General features: G+C 37.0%; 1 protein-coding gene across 1 annotated transcript in view; it reads right to left on the bottom strand.

Annotated features, from left to right (window-relative positions):
• Positions 1–24,641, bottom strand: part of mycbp2 (MYC binding protein 2) — a 135,245-nt gene that overhangs the window by 108,999 nt on the left and 1,605 nt on the right. Inside the window, exons 3-6 of the mRNA XM_016230940.1 lie at positions 24,079–24,096; positions 21,854–21,868; positions 17,951–17,978; positions 4,788–5,003 (exon numbers count right to left, since the gene is read on the bottom strand). Coding sequence (XP_016086426.1) covers positions 4,788–5,003; positions 17,951–17,978; positions 21,854–21,868; positions 24,079–24,096 — 277 coding nt within the window. The remainder of the gene's footprint in view (positions 1–4,787; positions 5,004–17,950; positions 17,979–21,853; positions 21,869–24,078; positions 24,097–24,641) is intronic.

Raw genomic sequence — 24,641 nt, 5'->3', positions numbered from 1 at the left:
TGAGGTATTCGGCCAATCACAACGCACTGGATAGCTGGCCAATCAGAGCACACCTCGCTTTTCAGACTGATGAGCTTTGTACAAATCGACGCGTTTCAGAAAGGCGAGGCATAGAGGAGAAACAAGAATGTACAGTATGTGGAAAATGTGTTTTTTGAACTTTAAACCGCATAAACTCATTTCATTACACCAAATACACACAAAAAAAATATTTTTAGCAACATTATATGACCCCTTTAATAAAAGGGCTCACTATAGCTTTATTGCTCAGTAAGCTTGCTTCTGGGTCTTAAAGTCACCATGAAATCAAAATTGAAAATTCATATTTTTTAATGGAATACTGTAGTGTTTATTAGAAATAATTTATCCGTGCACTTCATAATTTTTTTTAATTCATATGCCCTCGTAATCTTGAATCAAAAACGTTGATGCATGTTCGCTATTCCCAATTCAGAAGAGCACACACACAGCCTGTGTCTGTGAATGCTTCTTATAGAATCTCTCCCAAAACACAATAACAAATGTAATGGATTTCAGGGTTATAATGGGAATTGTATTGGTTTTAAATGTCAACTATAATGGTGTCTATTTGATGGATTCTATTGGTGGGATGTAATCTGGCAGATGGGAACCAATAGAACAACAGTAATTCCTATTGGAATAATGCCCAAAACAAAAAGTAATTTTGTAATGGTTTAATGCAAACTATAAGAATTTCTGTGATGGTTTCTATTGTTTTTTTCAGCAGGGTAATGATACCCATTACTGTGCTGCACATTATTGGCAATATTGAGCTAAAGCTTGACTTTGCAAATCGCAAATCAAATCACAATCGCAATATCTGTCAAAAAAATCGCAATTTGCTATTTTCCCCCAAATCGCACAGCCCTACATCGGACCTCATGAAAAATAGGCAAGACACATTGCTATGTGACATCAACATGCATTTATCATTCTTACAATCACCACAAGTATGTCCACCTTCACAATGAACTCTGTTAAAACTCTGTTCAATTCAATTGTCTTCACAAAATGAAATTCATTTCAAATACTGGATAAGAGCAGTGTAGAAATTAAAGGATTAGTTCACACAAAAATTAAAATTAGCCCATAAATTACTCACCCTCAAGTTATCCTAGGTGTATACGAGTATGACTTTCTTCTTTCAGACGAATCCAGTCAGAGTTATATAAAAAATAGTCTTTGATCTTACAAGTTGTTTAAAGCCGCTCAGCGGGTGTTGCATGCATCTGTCCAAAATTAGTTCCATCCATAAAAATAAAAAAAATTGTCTCACACGGCTCCGAGGGGTGAACAAAGGCCTCCTGCAGCGAATCGATGTGTTTTTGTAAGAAAAATATCCATATTCAAAACGTAATAATCACTTTAATGTAGCTTGTGCCAACAGTCCTACACGGAAGCAGCTCCGGGTGGATGACGTATGAGGTCAGCTTTGTGCATGCACCGCTCAGAAGTGACGAACGCGGAAGCGCAGCGGAGAGATCAAAACAAAACAACGGTCACGAATTAGAAGTACAAAATGAGTTTTAGTTTTCGCTTACGAAATATAAGCCAAGAGGAGACTGGTTTTCCTTTGCTAAAGTAAGGAAACTATGCTTCCTTTGCTCCTGTTAACAAACGTTGGTTTTCACGAGACTCACCGGCGCATGCGAATGCTGACTTCATACTTCATCAGCCCGGAGCTGCTTCCATGTACAACTGTTGGCGCAAGCTAGATTAAGTGATTATTACGTTTTGAATATGGATATTCTTCTTACAAAAACGCATCGATTCGCTACAGGAGGCCTTTGTTCAACCCTCCTTCCCCCCGCCCGCCCCCGGAGCCGTGTGAGACACTTTTTTTTATGGATGGGCGTTTATTATTTAACTTCTTTTGGACTGATGCATGCAACACCCGCTGAGTGGCATTAAACAGCTTGAAAGATCAAAGAAATTTTTTTATATAACTCTGATTAATCTTCTTTCTAAGAAGAAAGTCATATACACCTAGGATGACTTGAGGGTGAGTAATTTATGGGCTAATTTTCATTTTTGGGTGAACTAACCCTTTAACAACACTAACATAACAACAAAGCTAATGTTTTATATTAAGCACAAAGTACCTATATAAAATACGAACCTATATAACCTTTAATTAAATTAAGCTTACTGAATCGCAGGCTACTGTCAGATAAAGCGCAACCAAACTGATGTGTGTTTACGGTGTGTGTAGGCTATGTTGTCTCCGGCAGGTACGGAGCGGGGCTCGAATAGACTATTATTAACGGATATCGCGATATTTATTAAGGCGATTATCGATAAAAAAATGTTTTACATATCACCCAGCCCTAGTTGTGACTGATGCCCCGTTCTATTTCTAACATACTCCAAGCGCTTGTGCTACTTCCGACAACAGTACAAATGGATTCAAAACTTTCACTTTAATGCGCCCACTGTAGACAGCCTCATGCTGTTATGGAACGACAACGGTGGCACCTGGTGGATGGCATGTATTCTTTACAGCTTAGGCAATCACATTCAGTAGAAAGCTAGGCCATCATTAATTAATCCAATGCTGGTGTTTAGTATCATGACCACACAAGAAGCTCAAATATAAAAATATAATTTGAAGTAATAGTCTCATAATATAGCACTGCAGTTATCATAAGAGATACAAAAGGCAGAAATGAAACAAAAAAACAAAAAATACTAAAGCACGAACGATAGGATCATAAGATTGGGCTTTATTAATATCGTCGACTGACCTTGGGGAGTTTGATGGTGGGTTCGCGGTACTCCTCTTCCTCCTCACTGTCTGAGTCGCCGCTCTGCACAGAGTTGCGGGAGGCCAGGGCCAACGCGGCCTCCTTCTGCTGCCAGTCCAGGACGCAGTGCCGTACATTACAGTAGACGTTGAATGCAGAGGGGTTGCTGTGGAGTTTGATGTCAGGCACTCAGGCACTGGCATCCAGAGTGTCTGTCTGCCAGATGATAAAAAGACATACAGAATTAGGAGTGATACACAAGGAGGGAGGGAGGGAGGCAGGCTGTGATAAGAGACAATAGGTTATGATGCATGAAGAACTACAGGTCTTGGGGAACACTGTACTTTACTGATTTTTCTAAGGCAACCAGAGGTGCTACTGTTTGTAGGTCTACATCTACATATACATATACATTTCGACATGCTTTTTGATTATTACACTTATATTAAAGCATTAACCAGAGCAAACAAAAAATAATATTTTTACATTTTTGTACATTCTTTTTAATTTAATCATTAAAAGAGTATCCAGAAAAATTTTAACTGGGACAAAAAAAAAAGAAACTGAATTTGGGATCAAATAAAATTGATCTCATAGGGCCATAATTACTGTGATATTAGATATGTATATGTAAATATTTTTATGTATTTAGGGGTGGGCTGCATGACCAAAGACTTATATTGCTAAATATATTATTGCTTATATATTATTAAATTAATTAAAATATTGCATTTCATTTATAAATAATTTAAATATATATTTTCTTCATTTTAAAATAAATTCAATTATATATTTTAAAAATATATATCATTACAGAAATAATAAAAATAGCAATAATATTATAAACCAGAATTAATTCTGACGAGTTACACTGAAACATACCCAATATACACACACACGTCTGTAACTGTAACAATTTCATTTGAGTGTATCAATTTGTCACAGACAATGTAATTTTAACAACCCCCATTTTGATACGTTTCTTCACATGCTACCTGTAAGTAGCGCAAAGCATAACTGCATGGACACATCCACCATGCAGGGGTTAAAGCAAAAAAAAATCCTGTGTCTGAACTTTTCTCCGGGGTTTGGGGGGTTGCAGGGGTGGACACATACACAGGGTTATTTGGCAAAAAAGATTTATTTGAAAATTATTTTCCTTGAAACTAACTAGGGTTGGGTACCGAACTCTGTATTTTTAAGGGTACCGACTGACTGACCGAATTACAAGGCAAGCCGAAATGTTGTGAAGTGTGGTTACATTTCTAGGGCCATATGGTTTCTGCGAAATGCGGACGGGATCGTGGAGTCCAATCATAAAAACGTAATTTACTCTATAGCGCGGAATGTCACGGAATTCGTCCATTTTGGACGAGTAAATCAAAAGTATCCACTGCCACTTAATTTGAATCACTGTCAGATAAAGCGCAACCAAACTGATGTGTGTTTATGGAGTGTGTAGGCTATGTTGTCTCCGGCAGGGACGGCGCGGGGCTCGAATAGACTATTATTAACGGATATCGCGATATTTATTAAGGCGATTATCGATAAAAAAATGTTTTACATATCACCCAGCCCTAGTTGTGACTGATGCCCCGTTCTATTTCTAACATACTCCAAGCGCTTGTGCTACTTCCGACAACAGTACAAATGGATTCAAAACTTTCACTTTAATGCGCCCACTGTAGACAGCCTCATGCTGTTATGGAACGACAACGGTGGCACCTGGTGTAAATATGGCGTATGACACCTCACACAGGATGGCATGTATTCTTTACAGCTTAGGCAATCACATTCAGTAGAAAGCTAGGCCATCATTAATTAATCCAATGCTGGTGTTTAGTATCATGACCACACAAGAAGCTCAAATATAATTAACCATACTGAAGTAATAGTCTCATAATATAGCACTGCAGTTATCATAAGAGATACAAAAGGCAGAAATGAAACAAAAAAAGGATATATACTAAAGCACGAACGATAGGATCATAAGATTGGGCTTTATTAATATCGTCGACTGACCTTGGGGAGTTTGATGGTGGGTTCGCGGTACTCCTCTTCCTCCTCACTGTCTGAGTCGCCGCTCTGCACAGAGTTGCGGGAGGCCAGGGCCAACGCGGCCTCCTTCTGCTGCCAGTCCAGGACGCAGTGCCGTACATTACAGTAGACGTTGAATGCAGAGGGGTTGCTGTGGAGTTTGATGTCAGGCACTGGAAAGGCCCCATCCAGAGTGTCTGTCTGCCAGATGATAAAAAGACATACAGAATTAGGAGTGATACACAAGGAGGGAGGCAGGGAGAAAGACTGTGATAAGAGACAATAGGTTATGATGCATGAAGAACTACAGGTCTTGGGGAACACTGTACTTTACTGATTTTTCTAAGGCAACCAGAGGTGCTACTGTTTGTAGGTCTACATCTACATATACATATACATTTCGACATGCTTTTTGATTATTACACTTATATTAAAGCATTAACCAGAGCAAACAAAAAATAATATTTTTACATTTTTGTACATTCTTTTTAATTTAATCATTAAAAGAGTATCCAGAAAAATTTTAACTGGGACAAAAAAAAAAGAAACTGAATTTGGGATCAAATAAAATTGATCTCATAGGGCCATAATTACTGTGATATTAGATATGTATATGTAAATATTTTTATGTATTTAGGGGTGGGCTGCATGACCAAAGACTTATATTGCTAAATATATTATTGCTTATATATTATTAAATTAATTAAAATATTGCATTTCATTTATAAATAATTTAAATATATATTTTCTTCATTTTAAAATAAATTCAATTATATATTTTAAAAATATATATCATTACAGAAATAATAAAAATAGCAATAATATTATAAACCAGAATTAATTCTGACGAGTTACACTGAAACATACCCAATATACACACACACGTCTGTAACTGTAACAATTTCATTTGAGTGTATCAATTTGTCACAGACAATGTAATTTTAACAACCCCCATTTTGATACGTTTCTTCACATGCTACCTGTAAGTAGCGCAAAGCATAACTGCATGGACACATCCACCATGCAGGGGTTAAAGCAAAAAAAAATCCTGTGTCTGAACTTTTCTCCGGGGTTTGGGGGGTTGCAGGGGTGGACACATACACAGGGTTATTTGGCAAAAAAGATTTATTTGAAAATTATTTTCCTTGAAACTAACTAGGGTTGGGTACCGAACTCTGTATTTTTAAGGGTACCGACTGACTGACCGAATTACAAGGCAAGCCGAAATGTTGTGAAGTGTGGTTACATTTCTAGGGCCATATGGTTTCTGCGAAATGCGGACGGGATCGTGGAGTCCAATCATAAAAACGTAATTTACTCTATAGCGCGGAATGTCACGGAATTCGTCCATTTTGGACGAGTAAATCAAAAGTATCCACTGCCACTTAATTCGAATCGCGATATGAACTAATGTCTGTGAATATTAAAATGCAAAAAAAGACGGTTTAAATATGATTAAATATGAATCCTGCATGTTCCGCTTGCCTCTGTATGTATGAATGGCGGAAACACGGTTTTGTTTACTACACAAATACTGAAGCATGCATGACACTCAGTTCTATATGCTTATAGAACTGAAACTTGCAAAACAGACACTAGCCTCAAAATGCAGCCCTGAGAACTAAACCTACAAAAATACTGTGCTCAAAAAAAAAGAGAACTTTGCTGCTTTCTTCCTCACACTTCACTGACATTTCAGTTCGTTCAATAACAACACAGTTTGCCACATACTGAGAAAGGAACCAATGGACATAATAAGCACTTGGAAGAACAACCTATAACAAAACCATAATTAGGCAAGGCAAGGAGATGTTTCTTTGTAGCTGTACAATGAGAGAATACATATGGACCTAATGGGTAAAGAACAGACAATAACGTCAAGTATATGAACCTGAAACAGGAGGGGATGTTTCAAATTATCACATCAGCCTGAAGATAGGAAATTAATGTACATTTTTACACACTCCTTATGCTCCTCAAAGATGCTGTTTTGTTGTACAAACTATGCCATTTCTTTACTTTACATTCAATACCAAAATGGGTTCACAAATTGATTCAACATTTAAACACTTAATGCACAGAGATGACCATGACTATAACATTTGTAAACTGCAGCTATGTGGTGTTTGAAAAATTAACATCTTTAGCACCAAACCTAATACACCTGTTACTTATGAGACAACTGGCATGAACAAAATATGATCCATTTGAAGGGTTTTTCCTTCATAGAGAATCATGAGGTGGCCGCCTCCGCCAAACTGTGTGGCTGTCGACAAAACTCAGGCAGGCAGTCATGTGCAAGCGTCCCTGAACAGCGTCTATTAGGGCTTTTAGTCCAAAAGTGCACATATTTGGAGAAATACTGATATTTTTATACATATTTACATCATTTCTTTACACAAAATCATAATTTCTATAAATTTTCCACTGATTTACGTGATCTGATGAGCATTAGGTGCTCCCAGCACGGTCTCAGTATGTTTTCTCTTCTGCGGTCGCTGTTGTGACTCATTCGCTGCTCATCTGTCAATCATATTACGCGTTCATAACCCACCCTGTCTCTTCTGACCACAGGTTTTCACCACACTTCCGCGTTCTGTTCTATCCACAACAAACCCAGAGAAACGTTTCTACACTCAAAACATCAAAATAATAAACACACGATTACTATAGTATACGGTTTGTATGCGATTTTCATTAGATTTGGGGTATTTTCATATTTTCAACAAAAAATGAGGTTTACACGAGAAATGCTAAGCTGGTGTAGTGATTAGCTGCATATAAAAAGCAGCAAATAACTTCAACAACATTAAAGGGGTCAAATGATGCTGCTAAAAAGAACATTATTTGGTGTATTTGGTGTAATGAAATGTGTTTATGCGGTTTAAGGTTAGGGCTGGACAATAATTCAATATCAATTTGTATCGCGATATTATTTTTTTCAATAACGGTGATATGATTTTTAAACACATTTCCGATATTTCGATATACATTACCAGTTTCCCATACATTTATTTATTTGTGCCGTTTGACTTCGTTGAATAAACATGAGCACTGCACGTTTCAAAATCATAACACGGCGCGGGGTGTTTTATATGAATGTATCTCTGAAGGGAACCGACTGTCTTCAGAAAAGTTTCGATGGCATTTTCATTTGATCTGATAAAGTAGCATTCATGAGCGGAGCTGCTTTGATTACAGCCATTACTGGGGAAACCGCTAGTTTTATCCATAGACTGTAAAAAACAGGTTTTATCACTTTAAAAGCACCTCCTGGTGACAGAGAATGAGTTTTCATTTTAAATAAGCCCGTCTCCAGCAAGGTTATTTCGTAAGCGAAAACTAAGACGAAAACGATTGGTCAAAAAACATTTTCATAAACTGAAAAAAAAAAAATCTAAATAAATTGATGTGTGTCGGTTTAGGGAAATACCCGTAAATGACCCATCATGCACGTGAGGTTATCTGACGGAGAGACGCAAAGCAGTTTAAAGCAGAGTCCTGCACGGGTGCTGTTAGGTAAACCTGCATCCGCAGTACACAACAGAACACACGACTCATTATCCGACAGCAGCCAGCTCCAATTTAATTCTGTACCCGACCCGTTTGACATAAAGAGCGCGACCTGAACCGCACCCGCATTAAATAGGCTACTGCATCAGTAAGGCAAAATTATTAATTTTCTCATGTGACACAAGCAATCAAACCAAAATAGGCATTTTAAGTTGGTGCTTTGAAGAGAAATAGACAAGCAGCGCAACAGAAGAATGAGCCTTCCTGTATACAATACAAACATTTGCCTACATCTTGTGAACAATCTGCCAGGCTGTTTTGAACAAATGTGCATAAACTACATAAATCTTCATATGATTCATATGAAACACACAGCGCCTTCACGACATGGCGGTGGCAGCAGCAACAATACTACAGCGAGAATAAAAGTTACGCCTTCTTTCTTTGCGAGAACATTTGGGTGGCGTTATGCAAATCTTCCCACATCGTGACAGACATGTGGGGGCGTGTTAGAACGAGCCGTTTTACGTGGTTGACTCTTGACTTTTATAAAGAATATCTCTTTGGATTTGAGACTTTAGTCTTTGCAACTTTGCAGATCTTCTTTATGCACCAAGAGCATGTAACACTCCAAAGAGAAAGGAACAATTGAATCGCATCATATGACCCCTTTAAGGTCGTTCCACACTGAGCGCGATGCAAAAAAGCGAGGCGAATCGCTGACAAACAGTGCTTTCACACCAAACGCAAAACGATTGTTCGCCTTCTGCTAATTCACACCTGCACGCTAGGTGGCGCTGACCAACAATGCATTTTTCCTCAGATATGTATCTCATATATGGATTTAACATCGTCCACTGCTCAATATACAGCATTAAATAAATATAGCTAAATAAAGTTAGGTTCTACACCAGAAACAAACCATCTATAATGCTTACAAGAAAACTTCGTAAAATATAAATAGAAGTACAATTAGCAACAAGCCACATTTGAAAATGTATGTAATTATTAATGTATTTGCTTAAAACCCACTTTAAACCATCGAGTGCTTGTAATAACTCCCGATAGTGATCTATATTTGATTTTGATTCTAGGCATACACGTACTCGTTGTGTTTAGTAACGCCACACTGCTTATTGTCATAAACATCCTTTATTGTTATAAAAATAACATGAGCTGTATATAAAACACATACAGAAAATATATCGTCATAATCATATGTCTACGTGCTTTCATATTTCATGTGTAGAAAAATGTTTCCCTCGAATTTATTAATATGGAAGATCTAGAGTGAACGCGCTCTGACTCATCATACTCGCGCACGTGGAAGAAAACACTCCAGATGACAATTCAGTGGATAATTAATAGAATTATATTAAGAACATGTGAGAATAAATCTGTTCTCAGATACCAAAAATAACAAAAACTCGTCATCCACTCTCTTCTCTCTCGGGATACTCTTCTTCTGTGTTAGTAGTTTAACTGGTTTTCGAAACAGCGGCACCACTCTTGCCTTTTTGTGCAACAGCAGCTGCTCCGGTCACGTGATCCTAGTTCAAATTAGGGCTGGGCGATATAGCAAAAAAAGACATGTGGGGGAGTGTTAGAATGAGCCGTTTTACGTGGTTGACTCTTGACTTTTATAAAGAATATCTCTTTGGATTTGAGACTTTAGTCTTTGCAACTTTGCAGATCTTCTTTATGCACCAAGAGCATGTAACACTCCAAAGAGAAAGGAACAATTGAATCGCATCATATGACCCCTTTAAGGTCGTTCCACACTGAGCGCGATGCAAAAAAGCGAGGCGAATCGCTGACAAACAGTGCTTTCACACCAAACGCAAAACGATTGTTCGCCTTCTGCTAATTCACACCTGCACGCTAGGTGGCGCTGACCAACAATGCATTTTTCCTCATATGTATCTCATATATGGATTTAACATCGTCCACTGCTCAATATACAGCATTAAATAAATATAGCTAAATAAAGTTAGGTTCTACACCAGAAACAAACCATCTATAATGCTTACAAGAAAACTTCGTAAAATATAAATAGAAGTACAATTAGCAACAAACCACATTTGAAAATGTATGTAATTATTAATGTATTTGCTTAAAACCCACTTTAAACCATCGAGTGCTTGTAATAACTCCCGATAGTGATCTATATTTGATTTTGATTCTAGGCATACACGTACTCGTTGTGTTTAGTAACGCCACACTGCTTATTGTCATAAACATCCTTTATTGTTATAAAAATACCATGAGCTGTATATAAAACACATACAGAAAATATATCGTCATAATCATATGTCTACGTGCTTTCATATTTCATGTGTAGAAAAATGTTTCCCTCGAATTTATTAATATGGAAGATCTAGAGTGAACGCGCTCTGACTCATCATACTCGCGCACGTGGAAGAAAACACTCCAGATGACAATTCAGTGGATAATTAATAGAATTATATTAAGAACATGTGAGAATAAATCTGTTCTCAGATACCAAAAATAACAAAAACTCGTCATCCACTCTCTTCTCTCTCGGGATACTCTTCTTCTGTGTTAGTAGTTTAACTGGTTTTCGAAACAGCGGCACCACTCTTGCCTTTTTGTGCAACAGCAGCTGCTCCGGTCACGTGATCCTAGTTCAAATTAGGGCTGGGCGATATAGCAAAAAATTTATCAACAATATAATGTTTAATATCGTTCGGTATCGATATTTATCGATTTCAATTATTGACATGTTTTATAACCTTTTTTAAACAAAGAGCAATAGAAAAAAAAGTTTCAATTTAACCACTGTATTTTTAAATTAACCCAATTTATTGAGACAAACAACAAATATTTTTTGGGTTTAACAGTCAAACACACAATAAAAAAATGTATCAACAATATAATGTTTAATATCGTTCGGTATCGATATTTATCGATACCAATTATTGACATGTTTTATAACCTTTTTTAAACAAAGAGCAATAGAAAAAAAAGTTTCAATTTAACCACTGTATTTTTAAATTAACCCAATTTATTGAGACAAACAACAAATATTTTTTGGGTTTAACAGTCAAACACACAATAAAAATTAAACATTTAATTTCTAATGTTTTATATGCAGATTAAATAGGTCTTAAAGAAACTTTTGGCTTGTCTCCCAAGGCCACAAGAGGGCGCAATGAGCAAAATAATGGCGCACATAAATAGGGCTGTCCCGATAACCGCAATACTGCGGTATTGCGCAGTATTGACGAGCAAATCGCAGAAGAACCGCAGCAACCGCGATTTTTGCGTGTTTTCTTTTTCCATAAGTTTATGCCCTTGTCGTTTTACACTTCATGCATGTGGAACTAACTGTTATACATATAGGCTAACGATAGCCTAACAATCTTATTGTCAGGTTTATGTTCTGTTATGTGGGCCGTTATTTTGTCATTCTCTTCTGTTTACTTCAATTCCTATTAAATATTGTGAAAATCTTGCTAATTATTACTCCCATCATTGCACTTATTTGTTCATTCTATGCTGCCCCAAAAACACATTAATATGCAAATTAGATAATTTTTCCTTTTCCGCTGATGTCACTTACAGTAAGCCGCACACTCTGTTGGATAACATTAGGGTATGTAGTGCTCACTTCTCACCATCCAGTCCTTTCCTGATGGATAAAATCCTGTGCTGTCAAATGGGTTGCAAAGGGCAACCTCACTGTTCTTTCTCTTTGTTCGGTCTCATTTTCTTAAGGCCAGGCTGTTTCTAAACAATTCTAAGAATCAGCAGGCGTAAAATAATTTTCTCACACCCTCTCTGTAATTTCATATTGTATACATTATGCATTTTTAGACTACCACACTGGATGGCATTCATGAACGATCACATTATGTCCCACAGTCTCATTTTTGCCTCTCTCTGTTCTTACTGTTTCTTGCTCACCGGTGAGCACATGTTCGTTCGGGTTGGTGTTAAGAAAGCCAGGTGTCAGCAGGAATCCAGTCAATTCGGTGCAGCTTTGTCTCTGCACCAGACGTAATTACAGCTGTACCTTTGTGTGCACAATAAGCAGAGAGCTGAAAACAGGAATGAGCAGCAGTTTGATGTCGATCTTTCACACAAAAGCCAGAATATGATCAAAGGAAGCTGTATTATAAAATGAGGTCGACATGCAGACGTGACCCATGCAAGGCGCATTATGTGTGGCAAAATCTCACATGGCTGAATTTGTGCACCAACCCGTAATAGTTTTAAAAGAATGTCGGTGTCTTTAATGATTCTCTCCTGCTGAGCCATAGTGCAGGTGTACGTTGGGAAAAACAAGCTAAAAGTCTTCACAATTGAAGTAGCAGTGATAGTTTTTGTACCTTTCGCAATGCGTTATATTATCTTTTGTATGTTTTTGTTGCAGCTGTCATAGGGATGGGCGATATAGCTAAAAAATATATCAACAATATAATGTTTAATATCGTTCGGTATCGATATTTATCGATACCAATTATTGACATGTTTTATAACCTTTTTTAAACAAAGAGCAATAGAAAAAAAAGTTTCAATTTAACCACTGTATTTTTAAATTAACCCAATTTATTGAGACAAACAACAAATATTTTTTGGGTTTAACAGTCAAACACACAATAAAAATTAAACATTTAATTTCTAATGTTTTATATGCAGATTAAATAGGTCTTAAAGAAACTTTTGGCTTGTCTCCCAAGGCCACAAGAGGGCGCAATGAGCAAAATAATGGCGCACATAAATAGGGCTGTCCCGATAACCGCAATACTGCGGTATTGCGCAATATTGACGAGCAAATCGCAGAGGAATGCAAGAACCGCAGCAACCGCGATTTTTGCGTGTTTTCTTTTTCCATAAGTTTATGCCCTTGTCGTTTTACACTTCATGCATGTGGAACTAACTGTTATACATATAGGCTAACGATAGCCTAACAATCTTATTGTCAGGTTTATGTTCTGTTATGTGGGCCGTTATTTTGTCATTCTCTTCTGTTTACTTCAATTCCTATTAAATATTGTGAAAATCTTGCTAATTATTACTCCCATCATTGCACTTATTTGTTCATTCTATGCTGCCCCAAAAACACATTAATATGCAAATTAGACACCGTTTATAGGTATATTGTATATAATGGAAAAACTCATTTATGGCCATTGTACACACAATATATTAAACCCTTTGCAATAAAAAAAATGGTTTTTAAAAAATATCTTTCATAACATAGTTGACAATCATCTTTATATAAAGTTTGGAATAAAAAAAAATCAACATTTGAATGAATGAACGAATGAATGAATGAATGAATGAATTTTATTGTGTATTGCTGTACACCCAAAGAGCTTTACAATCATGTGGGGGGGGGGAGGTCTCTCCTCAACCACCACCAGTGTGCAGCATCCACCTGGATGATGCGACGGCAGCCACAGGACAACGGCGCCAGTACGCTCACCACACACCAGATACATGTGGAGAGGAGAGAGAGTCATAGAGCCAATCAAGTGGATGGGGATTATTAGGAGGCCATGACTGACAGGGGTCAGTGGAGGGAATTTGGCCAGGACACCGGGGTTACACCCCTACTCTTTACAAGAAGTGCCATGGGATTTTTAATGACCACAGAGAGTCAGGACCCACGCAGACCACAGGGTGAGCACCCCCTGCTGGCCTCACTAACACCTCTTCCAACAGCAACAAAAAAACTTTTTTCAAAATTTTTCTTATGATCTAAACAACAATGACAAAATACTAAATTCACAAAACTGTTTTTTTAGTCAGGAGGATATATATGTGTGTGTGCATATATTAGGGCTGCACGATAAATCGCATGCGATATTTAACGCGCATCTTGTCAGAAAAGCCGGTTCTGTAATCAGCGGCAAATCTCCATCACCTGTGGGCTTTCACATTGAGCAGCATTAACTACACAGAGCCGTTGTTCACAGACGAGCTGCGCAAAACCACGTTCATATTCGCGCAATTTTTTGCGCAGCTCGTCTGTGAACAATGGCTCTGTGTAGTTAATGCTGCTCAATATGAAAGCCCACAGGTGATGGAGATTTGCCGCTGATTACAGAACCGACTTTCTGACAAGATGCGCATTAAATATCGCATGCGATTTATCGTGCAGCCCTAGTATACATATATATGGTGATAATACCGCACTATTGAGCCACTCAAAATTACCGCAAGGGAAATTCCCTCACCGCGACAGCCCTACACAATGTCAACGTAAGGAAATAACTGTCAATAAAAAAAACTCTAAATTAACTCATATAAATCAAATATAATTTCATAAATTGCATAAACAATTATGAACAAAACAGCATCATGTATTTAGGCATTGCTTAATACAAAAAGCCAAATCGCCATTCACCCAGATTGCATTTAAAACATATGAGACCCAGTGAAAAGGAATAAAGTTCCACAAATTCGCGACGTGTTTTCTAAAAGTTGAAACTGTTTTAACTTTGCATGGCTACATCTCTTGTGTGAGACGTGAGTACAGCAGTCATATTTGTCCATCTAAACAAATGCGCCGAATATGCATCCGTGTGAATGGCTTGGTTTCGGTTTTCACCTAATCAAGATCTTCCCCGCATTGAGCTTCTATATTTCTCTAATATTTTGAATGAATAACGCAGCAGTGGCGCGTCTCGTGGGCTAGATTAACAAAACATTACAATGCAACAACGTCAATTATATCTCGTGAGCCACTGATGACGCTCCCTGATGCACACCTAACATTCAAATGCAAATGTTTATTTTAAATTCGACTAATATAATTTTTTTTATTCACAATCTCCTCATCACAGACAGGCACAGCACTCAATTCAGCATGTGTTCGTGTTTGTGTAAGCTGTCTGCATCACTCATAGCACGTACCTATATCGTGCACTATATTGAAAATTTTTAATATCGTTATCGAAGTAATAATTAAATTAAAACGAATAATTAAATGTATCATTTTGATGGCGGATTGTAACCCATAAAGGATTATGTGTTTATGAAACACATGTGAATGAAATTAAATTATATTCCAGTTATAAAGGTGCTTTTGATTACAGATAGCCTGGGATTACAAAGATTTGAATTTTAAAGAAAATCAGTTCGAAGGGAGCATAATTTGCTTTTTGGGTTATAAGAATTTCTTAATATGAAATTCGAAGTGTATGTCAATTAGATTAGACTGTGCAGAAATTGAAATCTACACGCTAATACACACTATACTCAGTCACCAATGCTGATGCTGTTAACATTAATCATTTGAGAATAAAGTATAACAATAATAATAATTTGAACGGTTTGATGTGATATGAGCTAACCGATCTTTAGATTTAATCACCATTGCTAGCGAGATTTATGGTAATGCTTTTTTCCTCAGTTGGTCAGAACAAAAGTGGCAGACTTGTTACTTACTTGTTTAGATGGCAATATACGGTGAAAATTCTTATTTGTAGGGCTGTCACGATTATGAAATTTTGCTGACGATTAATTGTCTAAAAAATAGTCACATTATTGCGATTAATTGTCTGTTTTAGGGCTTTGGCGGTTATGCCGATTATCACGATTAATTGTCTGTTTTTATGGCTTTCATTATATAATTGATTAATTTAAGGGTTCAGTAAATAATTATGATGTTATCTTTTAATCTTTTTGAGTTATTATTTTGCAGTGTAAGATTACATAGAGTATTCCAAATTCTAAGAATTGGCCAATACCGATCCAACACCAGCGCTATTTTTCTTACACCACTATAGAATATCAATACTGTGTTTGTGGAACTAATGGTCACTCTTTTAAACCCTTTGTTAAATGCAATCCACTAAATACTCACTTCCTCATTACAGAGAAAAACTACACTTGAATAAAAATATATAAGCTATGAAATTAAACTAGCTGACTGCATAATTTAGCAGCAAAAACAATATCTTGAAAAAAATAATCTTTGGTGCACATTATACAATTGAAACATGTTTATTCTGTTAACTATTTGTATTCTTACAAAATACATTCATGAATAAAAGATAGAAATCATGAGAAAAAGAAAGGCTTCTAATAATCTTTCTGTTTGTGATAATTCCTTCCTTAAACTTCAAGTATTATAATGGGAATATATCATCTTGGAGAGAGAGTTTTACTGTGCTGACTGTAGGGATGCAGCGATTAACCGGTATCGCGATTAACCGCGCTTTAAAACGTCACGGTTAATTAACCGTAAAGGTTCCGCAAAAGCGAGTGTTTCTGTTACACGGAACGGAACTGTAGCAGCTTGCGCAAAATGAAAACAAAGTTACACTAGCGGTGCACCAGCTTAAAACGGCGTGCTTATCAGAGGCACGAGGCTACTACATGCATTAGATGAACTGTGACAGAGGGACCAAACAGCGACGCTTTATTTCCACCAGAGAAATGCCTGTCGATAGTGTGGGACCATTTTGGGTACACCACGAATGACCAGGGTGTCATTTAAATATTGCTGTAAAAATCTGCTGCTAAAGAGCGAATACATAGAGGATAATGCACGGCTTGCTGTACACTGAACGATTTTAATGCACGACGTGAAGGGGCAAGAACCACCTGACGAGAAGCTACAGCTCGTTAGCTCTGCATTCTGCCCGCTTCAGATCAGAAAGAGATGAAATAATGCAGTAAGATCACATTTATTTGAATTAATTAATTATAACATCTAGCTACTTGAATTAATTATTCGAGAGAGAGAGAGAGAGGTGACCGTTGCCTGTGTGGATTAGCCTACCTGCGTCTGTGCGTCTCTCCAGTAGGCTATTTAATCTATTTTATTAATAAAAGTCACGGGGCAGCATTCTCAAGAAGTTTGTGTCCTCCTGAATGTTTGTACACGTGCGCAGCGTGATCTCCGATCTCACAAACCAAAATAATAGGCATGATTTTCTCAGGCCACATGTAAAATCATGATTTATTATAAAGATTATTAAAATGAATACGTATGGATTACAATAATATTTCAGTTTATTTCCATCATTAGTAACAGTTTCCCCTGTGGGACAAATAAAGTTAATATTAGTCGTATATTATTAATAATAGGCTACTTCATTCACTTTGTTATTTACTATCCCTGTTGTAGTATTATTCAGAAGTAAAAATCGTAAAACCGTGATTATTCCTCAGGCAATAATCGTACCAACAAAATCTATAATCGTTGCATCCCTAGCTGACTGTCATAACTGAATGTGATGTGCTTGAATGCTGCAGCAGAAGGAAGATGAATTTCTGTAAACCTAAATTCCGTCTCTCACATTAAGATATGGAATGGCTTCAGATGATATAGCTGGGCTCCAGACTGCTTTTCTGCCTGTGCGACTAAATTTTGTGTGCAGTCGCACTGGCGCGACCACCGCGTTGGTCAACTCATAAGCGCTGCAATTTCTGTTGCATATGAGAAACATCAAATGAAACAAAGCATAACGAAACAGCGCTTAGAGAGTATACCTACTCAGCTACAGCAAAAATTACGCGCATATTGAGGAAACCATGGATTGTTTTCAAGCGAAAGTCAAGTAAAAGACCGCTTCTTAAACCAGAGAAGGTGAACATGCTGGTATTCTTGTGGGGGGGAAAAAAAAACATGCAAGCACGGTCACTGTTAGTTTTACTTTTCTTTTTGTTTTCATTTTTGAAAAACTTATCTTTGTGGCTTCAGATGATATAGCTGGGCTCCAGACTGCGACCATTTTTTTCTGCCTGTGCGACAAAATTTTTGTGTGCTGTTGCACTGGCGCGACCACCGCGTTGGTGAACTCATAAGCGCTGCAATTTCTGTTGCATATGCGAAACATCAAGCTGAAATCGAAACTGAAAGCATAACGAAACAGCACTTAGAGAGTATACTCGCCGCGTCAGCACGAGCGCGAAGGTGCGGGCAGCAAAAATGATGCGCATATTGGGGAAACGATTTTCAAGCGAAAGTCATGTAAAAGACCTCTTCTTAAACCAGAGAAGGCGAACATGCTGGCATTATTGTGGGGGGAAGAAACAGCCCCAGACCATCACACTACCACCACCATATTTTACTGTTGCTATGATGTTCTTTTTCTGAAATGCAGTGTTACTTTTACGCCAGACGTAATGGGACACACACCTTCCAAAAAGTTCAACTTTTGTCTCGTCAGACCACAGAGTATTTTCCCAAAAGTCTTGGGGATCATCAAGATGTTTTCTGGCAAAACTGAGAGAACTTTTATTACAAAACAAATAAAAATACACCATGCAATAGGGCAGGCTATGCCTAATATAAAATAACAAATAACTTACATAAATTTGAATAGGTATACAAAACTGGAAATAAGTAAACGTATTATAACCAAATAAATAAGAAACGTAGAACGTGTATTAGCAAATCGAATGTCAAATATAATAAATAAATGACAGTTTAAATAAAGTAAAATTCAACAAACACTGTGGAACCAATTAAATAAGAAACGAATGTTTAAAAAAAACTTCCAAAATCACCTTAGATAAACGACAAAAGTCAACAGGCTTTTCAAAATCCAAAATATTGCCAAACAGGCGCTTTTGCATCTGGTTTCGAAACTAAATAATCTGCGATCGTCTTGTCTGTCTCACCTCACTCTTCTTGTCAGTCAGCTCGACTCACTCTCCTCACTGAAGAAATTAAATCTGATCTGTGATGCGACTGTCGTTCGGCACGCTGCATTGAGCAGCCGCGTTCAGTTTTTAAATTGTAGTGTCTGTTCTTTTACTGAACTAAATTATTTTTGATTTCTATAAAAAATCAAAACGACGGTGGGGGTCGGTGACGCGGTGGGCAAGTGACGTAATCGGTGTTGTGGTTTAACACCGGTATCACCGTCAGCACAGTCTATCGCGGCAAGCCTATTCCATATAACTATAAACTATGATAAAAGTTCATCAGCATGCATTGAATAATCCCATGTTGTAAAGCAAAAAAAATACAAAATATTGCGACTAAATCATGTGGTCGTGCGACCAACTGAGAAAGTTAGTTGCAAAAGAGCGACCAGTGGGAAGAATGAGCCTGGAGCCCTGTATAGGCTATACAGTGCATGAAAAGCAAACTGGTGCTCTTCTGTTTCTTTTGGTGTATGACTCCCCCTTGTCTCGTATAAAAGGCATAATAATCGTGGTTGTTAGATCAAATAATCGCGATTAGACTGTTATTTAATTATCGCGACAGGCCTACTTATTTAGGTCATATTCCAAGACATAGGCAAGAATCTGTGATTGCGAAGTACAGTAAATATCCACACCAGTGCGGTGACTGACTGCCACACATACTCTTCAGAAAATTAGATTCATCCACGCTGGAGCCGTGCCGACTCTCAACTCACTCAAGCTAGATAATTCCGCACACAGCTGCAATTCCAGGTTTTCAAACAGAGATGGCGACAAAGAGGCAACACTTACAGACTGCAGCTTTAAACAGTTTTTGTTTTTGTAAATTTTAACTTGATTTTCATTTTCTTCAATCAACTAATTATTAGAATATCTAAAACACGTTGCATGTAAAAAGTCTTTATTTCAGCCAGTTAAAGGGTGGGTACAATGTGTGCACATGATCAGGATGGTACCACCTCCGCCTCATTTTGAGCCCGGAAAAACCCTGATTTGTTTATGTGGCGAATAAAATTTGATGGAAATATACTTCAGTGCATCTGTGTCAGCAAAGGGGGTGACAATAATGCTGTGATCTGTGTTAATATCAATCACAGATGGTAACATCGCGGACACACAGTGATGTGTAAATTAAAACTGCATTGTATCAGCTATTTGCGGTCTGCATTGGTGTCTTGCTGTAACAAACCATGGCACAAGAACTCAGCTAAATAAAACGCTGAGGGGTCTGAAGGTTGTATTTAGAAAATGAAAGTCAGTTGTCCATACAAAGGTACATGAGTCATACTATATACAATTTACCCACAAGTCCCATCACTGTCACCTGAAAGGTCAGAGGTAAATAATATCAGCTTACAAGAAATGCTGGAAAAATGAGAATAGCTAGTCTTAAGATCATTACCTATGCAAGTATAAATGTTACAAACTAAGTTTCATTATAAGTAGAAAAAAAAATCTAAGTTGTAAATAAAACCGATTACTGGAGTATGTTTTACAACAAGATACTTTTCAATTTTCTGCTTCAAAATTTCATGTTTAATTAATTGTGTTACTTGCCATTTCCTTGCAATTATTTGTGAAATTTACAAGCCATTTCTAAGTGAAAATTGTTTCTACACCAATTTTATTTTTTGAGTGTAGGGATGGTCGATTTATTGAGTATTTGTGATTTTTTTTCATAATTTGATGATAAAATTAAGCATCATCATGAAAACCGCAATGAATGTAAGCTTGTTATTTACAATCCATCATCTAGCATATCAAAAGTATTATGATAGCAAAAAAAAAACTGGTAGGTTTGATTAATTTATGTGATTCAGTTCAAATGTTCAAGTTAATTCGATGATTCCCAAAAGTCATTTTCCATTTATTAAAAAAAAAAATAATAAAATGTAAGTCAACATTGCGACACTGAAAACAATTTAATAAAATGTTGGTGTTTAAACAGTTTTCACTAATCAAGTGTTAGAAGATTTCACACAAAAAAAGACAAAAGAAATGGCGAGCAATTTTTAAGTCGAAAAATTGAAATGTTATTTTCTTGTAAAACATACTCCAATAATGATTGTTTTATTTACAACTTCAAAAAAAAAAAAAAAAGGTGTACTTTTTTTTTTTACAGTGTACTATGCATTTGCATTATACTCGCACACACAACTGAAACCAAATCAATGTCATTCTTCCTTGTGTAAATTCATCGAAAACTAGATTTTTACAATACTTCAAAATGTTTAATGCAAACAGTACAGATGTTTGATCAACAAGTTAGCTCTTATGACACACAGAAATACATAAGATTCCTATGAAAACAAATAAATCAGCCTTTTTGAAGGCACTTCAAAGCAAATACATGAACATTAAATATATATACCTAAATAAATTTCACTTTATCTGTATCCCTCAGTCTTATTTATCAGTAGCACAAAGCTGTCTGCGATTATGTAACAGGCCTAGGCCTATATCACAGACAAGGAAAGAAATCAAACCAGAAGAGCAGCACACTTATGAAGCCACATTCCTTTCCTTCAAAAAAAGCAATCTGAAGTGCTTGAACATGACAGACATTTCAGCAGTATGTCTTCAAGACCAGCACCTCCCTGCTGGAGAAGCTCCACCCGTCTGTTTGTGAGCAAACAAAGCCAAGGAGCTCCTTTTAAGGAGGCTGTGGCAGAGAAGGAGAAATATAAGTGAGCTCTTTCTCCTTAGCCAGCAGGGTTTTAGGGAGGAGGATTACGAATGCATATCTACAATCACATTATTCTCTCGTACCCCTGCCTGTGAAACACTCACATCCACTAGGGAAAACAGAGTGCCTGGGAAAGGATATCCAAACACAATCAGGCATTAACCCCCACACATGCTTTGGGGAATGGCAAAACAATACACAATATCCAATAGAAGACATTTTGGGTCTTCGCCTATTTTCTGAGCGCTGGTAAACGCTGCAGACATAGCGAGACAAACCCTGCTGCCAGGCACACCAAAGGTGCTCAGTGCAGGAGATGGAGGAAGCAGTTGCCACGGAAACGTGCAACACATAGGTCGCCAAGCAACAGCCAATCATGACCCCCGCCACTCCCGCAATTCTCCTCCATGTGTGCGAGTTTACTGGGATGACGACTAAAAGCGGTTTCCAAGCATGAAAATATAAATATGTATACGTATTGTGATCACAGTCAAAACAGCTAAAAAAAAATCTTAATGGAATTGGAGTTGCACCAAAATGGCCAAAGAGAAAATCCAGACTGAAGATTCGAACGGAAACCGCTACTTCGAAATTTGCTAACAGAGCCACTGTTATCTGACGTTAGCAATGACATATTTATAAGAAAGAGGTTTACAGTTCTCGAAAGACATGTGTCTTGGTGCATTGTGAGAGCCTAACAGAGAAATACAGACAGCTAGGCCGGTCACGATAACAACGTTTTGTTGTGCGATATATTGCCCCAGAAATAATTGCGATAAGCGATATTATTGTCATTTTAAAGACCATTTTATGCCACTGAAGACATAATCATAATGTAACGGCATAATAATGCAACAAGGCCTACACACTTCCAAATGACAACAAACTTTTCATTTTTAAGAATATTTAGATCATGCAAATTAAGTGTCAAAATATTAGATACCTTAAAAAAACCATGAATAAACAGTAAATAAACATTTTCTAACAAAAAGTGCAAAGTAACAAGTAGAAAAAAAGAAAAAGCACTTGTTTGGAGATTTTTCCATCTACAGATTTCTCCCGGACCTTCTTTTCTCTGTAAATTAAGGGTGCACTGTATTGCTGAAAAACACAATCCCTACTTAGCAGTCAGATGTTGGCACAGATCCCTAAACAAGACCATATCTGCAGATGAAACTTTGTTTGTAGAAGCATTTTTTAACACCTCATGACTACACCACATTATGTACGAGAAGCTGCAAAAGACACAAGCGCAAGTAGAATGTACAAAACATGGTGACTTCAATTTTTGAGTAAATATAATGGGCGATATATTGCGTCACCAAAAATGATTGAGCAGTAAACAATGGAACAACGGCAGCTGATCATATGCAGTGAAAAGTGAACGCACAGAGGCTGCTTGTGATGAAGAGCCTGAAGGTTGGGAGGGGCGTTCAACGGTTCAGTGCCCTTTGCATGCTACCAACGCTAGTGACGTCACGAGTGGATGGTGTAAGTGTGCACTATGAAACCACTGGTAAAAGTGCTATTAAACCTCAAGGAAAATCTTTCAGATTTCCAGAGATTGGAATGAGGAAAAAAATGATTTTGCAATCTAATACACATTGTAACATGCATTTATCACAATTATTCTTGTAAGCCTACTCTTGCCTAGAGAAGTCAGTAACAACATAGCATATATTTGACTCTTCTGATGTTAATCTCAAAGAGCTTGAAAAAAGCGATCAAATAATTGTTTTACTGACCTCTGCGCTTATTCATTTTTACTCGAGTTGTATGTGTAAAGTTAATTTTGAACCATATGGTTTTTTGGGGTAAGTTTAATGTAAATTAAAAGCAATTTGGCAAATCTACATCTAAAAAGATTTTTGTATTTTTAATGACTTTGATTTTATTGATTGAATCAAATAAGAAATCAAAATCTACTGTACTGAGTGGGAATACAAATTTTGTGTAAATGCAAAGTTGCTTGTAAATGACTACTAAACCTCAATGAATATTAGTTCGGAACTCATTTTAATCATTTTCATTTTATATTTTGCTTTACATTTTGCAACATTTAAAAATTCATCACATATATTCTTATAATAAAGACTTGTTTTATTGACAATAAAAACATTATATAACATTTTGGCTGGTGTTGCTCTCAAAGATCATGGAAAAAAAATATCTGATATTTTTTACTGACCTCTAGTCAAGTTGTAAGTGTAAAATTATTATTATTGTTGTTGTCATAACTTTCATATAGATAAAATCAATTTGGTCAATCTAAAAAATGTTTTAAATTTCCTTCCTTTTTATGAGTTTGCTTAATGTATTGAATCTGTTAAATATGCAGAATTTATTTTGCTAAAGAACACAAAATAAAGAGTATGAATACAAAGCATTGTCATTTTCACTTTCACTTTGTCATCCAATTAGGTTTTTTTATTATTAGGTGACTTTATTGTCTTTTTTTTCCTCAAAACTACTTATAAATGAAGTACAATGTCAAAGTATAAATATATGAAGAGAAACAACAATATTTTTTGTAAAGTGAGATCCCTAATAAGTGACTGCTCTAAGCCTTAGGTGTGTGTGTGCGTGTGTGTGCGTGCGTGCGTGCGTGCGTGTGCGTGTGCGTGTGTGTGTGTGTGTGTGTAGGTTTTTCTACACTGGTGAGGAGTAAAACCTGAATACACACCAACTCATGGGGATTTGTGTAACCGTGGGGATCTAAATTGAGGTCCCCATGGGTACAAAAGCTTATAAATCATACAGAATTAGTTTTTTTGAGATTGTAAAAATGCACAAAGTTTCCTGTGAGGGGTAGGTTTAGGTAAATACATAGAAAATACAGTTTGTACAGTATAAAAACCATTAAGCCTATGGGGAGTCCCTACAAGTATAGTGAACCAGACGTGTGTGTGTGAGTGTGAGTGTGTGCGTGAGTGTGAGTGTGTGTGTGTGTGTGTGTGTGAGTGTGAGTGTGTGTGAGAGAGAGTGTGTGTGTGTGTGTGTGTGTG

This window comes from Sinocyclocheilus grahami, unplaced genomic scaffold (genome assembly GCF_001515645.1).
Source record: "Sinocyclocheilus grahami isolate Dianchi unplaced genomic scaffold, SAMN03320097.WGS_v1.1 scaffold380.1, whole genome shotgun sequence".
In the NCBI taxonomy this organism is placed as follows: domain Eukaryota; kingdom Metazoa; phylum Chordata; class Actinopteri; order Cypriniformes; family Cyprinidae; genus Sinocyclocheilus; species Sinocyclocheilus grahami.
The sequence above is the reverse complement of the archived record's forward strand: the minus strand, read 5'-3'. Positions and strand labels throughout refer to the sequence as shown.